The sequence below is a fragment of the Lissotriton vulgaris genome, chromosome 3_1 (genome assembly GCF_964263255.1).
Source record: "Lissotriton vulgaris chromosome 3_1, aLisVul1.2, whole genome shotgun sequence".
Classification (NCBI taxonomy): domain Eukaryota; kingdom Metazoa; phylum Chordata; class Amphibia; order Caudata; family Salamandridae; genus Lissotriton; species Lissotriton vulgaris.
Window position 1 is genome coordinate 820,757,375 of NC_141689.1, and position 4,746 is coordinate 820,762,120.

The window sequence follows — 4,746 nt, forward strand, 5'->3', positions numbered from 1 at the left end:
ATGAGTGCCTTCACGATTCCACTCAAGACAAAGCACACCGTGCTAGATCTGGTCGAGGAGGAAGAGGAACAGGTCGACGACCATGTGCCGAGCGACGAGATGGTCAACGAGCGGGAAGCTGAAGAAAATCCCTACGAGGATTACAGTTATGAGGACGAAGAGGGCAGTAGGGTGGACGCCGAGTCGGTCACCTCTGACCCACGCGAGGAGGATTACCTAGACGTCGACACCGAGAGCCCGGAAGAGGCGGTCGACTCGTACCCCTCGAGGCCCTCGCCGCCGGACGACATCGGGGCGTACAACTCGGCGATACTATCAGCCGCAACTGCATTCAAGTTGAAACTCGACGAAGAAAAGCAGAAAGCAGACTTCCTGCTAGAGACATTGCTTCCAACACAGACAAGAAGCCAGTTCCTCCCAATGCTCGAGAGCGTCTTGGCTCAGGGAAAGGAAGCGTTCAAAGAGCCCGCAACATGCAAGGCGGTAACTCCCAGAACAGAGAAAAAATACAAACACTCCTCGAAGGACCCGGCCTACATTCGAGGCGAGGTCTCCGCTGACTCCATTATCACTTCGACAGCTAGGAAGAGGGCGAGCGTATCCACTACCTCGGACCCACCACCGGATAAGGAGAGCAAGAGGATGGATCTGGTGGAGAGAAGGATCGAGCGAAATGCCGCGACCCACTGGCGCATGGCTAACTCCAACGCCCTGTTAAACAGGCACATGTACCAGATCATGGAGGGGCTGGGGCACTTGGTGAAGGACCTACCCCAGGATGCCAGGCAGAAGGCCGAAAAGTTGATCGAAGATGGGAAGAACGCAGCAAATTCTTGCCTTAAGACGGCCCTGGACGGAGCAGACACCGCCAGCAGGCTCATGATGATGGGTGTCACAGAAAGGAGACACGCCTGGCTCAGGATCTCAGGGTTCAAACCCGAGGTGCAACACAGTATCCTGAACACACCGTTCAACGGCGAAACACTTTTCGGAGCAACGGTTGACGACAAACTATGCCAACTCAAAAAAGATAACGAGACGGCAAGATCCATGGGGGCATTGCAGTTCAGAGGCAACAGAAGAGGCACCCCGGCACGGAGGCCCGGCGGGAGAGGTGGAAACCAGCCAGGTACATCGCACCAGGCCTTCCAGCAGACGCACCACACAGACCCGCAGGCTCAGCAAGGTCACCAGAAGCAGTCCTGGCAATACCAGCCAAGAGGTCAGTCCTTTCGAGGGAGAAATGGACGTGGTCAGAATAGAAGAGGGGGCAGCAGCCCACCTCAAAGTGACTTCAGACACCTCCGGGTGCCCGACCACAGAAAAGATCCCAGGGGGCACCACGTACGAAGGGGTCAGGACAATCTAGAGGCCTACGACCACATGACACCAGTGGGAGGAAGGTTAAAGTTCTATCTCCAAGAATGGAGAGAAATAACATCAGACAAATGGATACTAAACATCATCCAATTCGGATACTGCTTGGAGTTGGAAAGAAAGCCAACAAACAGAAAGCCAAGGGGGAAGCCACCAGCAAGAGAACAGCTGGCGAGGCTCCAGGAAGAAGTGCAAGAACTTCTACAAAAACAGGCCATAGAAAGAGTTCCCTTCAGGGAAAGGAACAAGGGAATATACTCAACGTACTTCCTAGTACCAAAGGTCGACGACAAGATGAGACCCATCCTAGACCTAAGGTTCCTCAACAAATTCATAAGGACACAAAAGTTCAAAATGACCTCCCTGCAGGAGGTGCTGCCGCAATTGCAGGTCGGAGACTTCATGGTCACGATAGACCTCAAGGACGCCTACATACACATACCGATGAACGAGAAGCACAAGCATATGCTCAGGTTCGCAATCGGAGGAGGCCACTACCAGTTCACAACGCTGGCCTTCGGACTGAAATCAGCACCAAGGGTATTCACGAATTGCCTCGCGGCAGTCGCAGCGCACCTACGAAGGCAGGGGATACACGTATACCCTTACCTGGACGACTGGCTGGTGAAAGCAAACTCGTACCAGAAGTGCAAGCAGCATGCACAGGCAGTGACGCTCATAAACCTGGGGTTCTCCGTCCATTGGAAGAAATCATCAATGGAGCCAGAGCAAGTAAAGATCTTCCTGGGGGCACAGATCAACACCTTACAGGGCAAAGTGTTTCCCAGCGAGAAGAGAGCGAGGGCGCTGGTCAAGGAAACTCGCCTCTACCGGAAGGGACAAGCTCGGACAGTGAGGACTGCGAGCAAGATCATGGGGATGATGGCATCGTGCATCCACCTAGTGCCGAATGTGCGGCTCCACATGAGACCCATGCAAGAATGGCTCCAGGAACAATGGTCACAGGCTTCGGGCAGTTGGGAGGATCTTGTGGTGGTGACGCACGCAGTGCAGAAGGAGATGGCATGGTGGACCTTGGAGAACTTAACAAGGGGACAACCTCTAACACTCCCAACTCCAACAGTGACCATCACCACGGACGCATCCCTGAAGGGATGGGGCGCTCACATGGAAGAGCTCAAAGTGAGGGGTCTTTGGACACCAGCAGATGCGACAAGGCACATCAATTACCTCGAACTGAAGACGATCTTCCTTGCACTGAAAGCCTTCCAGACAAGACTGTACAGGCAGAGGGTGTTGCTACAGACAGTCAACACCACGGCGATGTTCTACATCAACAAGCAGGGTGGAACACAGTCAACAACGCTTTCGACGCTGGCGCAGGAGATATGGAGGTGGGCCATCCCTCTCCGGATAGACCTGCTGGCAATACACCTACCAGGGAAAGAGAACATTCAGGCAGACTGGCTGAGCAGACAGACCTCGGCATCCCACGAATGGGAGCTCAATGCTCAGGAGACAAGGAGGCTGTTCAACAGGTGGGGAACACCATCTGTGGACCTGTTTGCAACACGCCAGAATGCGAAATGCCGAAACTTCGCATCCAGACAACACGAAGAAGGGTCCCTTGGGAATGCCCTATGGATCGATTGGTCCGGGAAATTTGCGTACGCTTTTCCCCCGATACCACTGATACACAGAGTACTGAGCAAGTGCAGAGCAAGCACCATGACCCTGATACTGGTCGCGCCACAGTGGGCGAGGCAGACTTGGTACTCGCAGATCATGGAGATGGCGCAGTGTGCACCCCACAGATTCGCCAGAAGAAAAGACCTGCTCTCCATGCAGAACGGAGAGGTGCTGCACCCAGAACCAGAGAGCATGAGCCTAGTAGCATGGCTCCTGAAGACATAGAGTTCGCACATTTGAAACTGCCCGAGAGCACCCTCAGGGTCCTTCGGGAGGCACGAAGGCCCAGCACACGGAAATGCTATGTCGCAAAGTGGAAAAGATTCACGATGTGGTGCAAGAGGGAAGGGCTCCACAAAAAAACTGAAAAAGGACTCCACGGTACTGAAGTACCTGACACACTTACTGGAGAAAAACCTCAGCTCGTTCTCCTTGAGAGTTCACCTGGCGGCTATAGTGGCATACACAAGGGGGGAGATGGGCAGAAGCTTCTTCACATCACAGGTCGTAAAGAGGTCCTGGAAGGAGCAAAAAGGATTGCACCACCCAAGCGGTTACCACCACCGGCATGGAACTTAAACGTGGTCTTGACGGAACTCATGAAGGAGCCCTTCGAGCCACTTCACAAGGCCTCCTTGAAGATGCTAACTATGAAAACTGCCTTCCTGGTTGCAATAACGTCCTTACGAAGAGTGAGCGAGCTGCAAGCGCTAACGCTACAGGAGCCCTACTTACAAATACACAATGACAGGGTGGTGATGAGGACCGACCCACACTTCATGCCGAAGGTGGTGTCCAAGTTCCACATGAACCAGTCCATACAGATACCGAGTTTTTTCCAAAAACCAACGACTAAGGCAGAGCGAGCTCTGCACACCCTGGACGCCAGAAGGGCGGTCATGCATTACATTGAAAGGACTAAAGGGCACAGGAAAACGAAACAGTTCTTTGTGTCGTTCGCCAACAGTTACATGGGCAAGGCAGTGACTAAGACCACTATTGCACGATGGATCGCGCAAACAATCCAGCTCTGCCACAAAAGGGCAGGAGAAGAACTGGCAGAGGGGGCGCGCGCCCACTCCACTAGAAAAAAGGGGGCTACAATAGCCTTCCTGGCCAATACACCCATACAAGACATATGCCTGGCGGCGACATGGGCTTCGGTACACACATTCACGAAACACTATTGCGTGGATGTGCAGATGAACAAGGAGGCACAAGTCGGACAAAGGGTGCTCCAGCATATATTCAGAAACCAGAGCTCATCTTCCACCCAGCCGCCACGGAAATGAGAAACCGCTACGAAATCGATGCACAGCATAGTGAATCCAGAAAGATTCACGCTGCAAAACGAATAGTTTCTTACCTGTCGGTGTAGTTTTGCAGCTTGAAGATCTTTCTGGATTCACTAGCGAACCCACCCACCTCCGCCAGAAAGATGAGGCTGGAGAGAGAAGAGGTGGTCAAAAAAAAAAAAAAAAAAAAGAAAAATGGGAGGAGAAGAAGGAAGAGAATATAAGGACAAGTGGTAAAGAAATTATCACCTAAATAGAACATTGCCATTACTTCGGAAAAGAAAGAAACACGGAAAAAAGAATCCGAAGATGGCGCCCAAGAGTGGGAGCTTCCGCAGGAAGCATGCCGACGTCACCGGAAATGCACCCGAGGAGGTGTGACGCCGACGCCCACAAGGGCTACAAAAAAAAAAAAAAAAAAAAA

The 4,746-nt window shown here is 52.6% G+C and overlaps 1 protein-coding gene across 1 annotated transcript; it reads left to right on the plus strand.

The window, feature by feature from the left end:
• LOC147727078 (uncharacterized) lies at window positions 1-4,492 on the plus strand. Its single transcript, XM_086963570.1, has 3 exons — window positions 1-166; window positions 2,149-4,349; window positions 4,440-4,492. Exons 1-2 carry the CDS (start codon window positions 1-3, stop codon window positions 4,317-4,319), a joined length of 2,337 nt encoding a protein of 778 aa, XP_086819696.1. The 3' UTR covers window positions 4,320-4,349; window positions 4,440-4,492.
• Window positions 4,493-4,746: the final 254 nt, after the last annotated feature.

What these genes read in the sequence shown, in the direction of transcription:
- LOC147727078 (XM_086963570.1), top strand. Translation starts at nt 1, where the DNA reads ATGAGTGCCTTCACGATTCCACTCAAGACAAAGCACACCGTGCTAGAT. An exon ending in TTATGAGGACGAAGAGGGCA is followed by an intron (nt 167 to 2,148) that starts GTAGGGTGGACG and finishes AACACCTTACAG; the next exon opens with GGCAAAGTGTTTCCCAGCGA.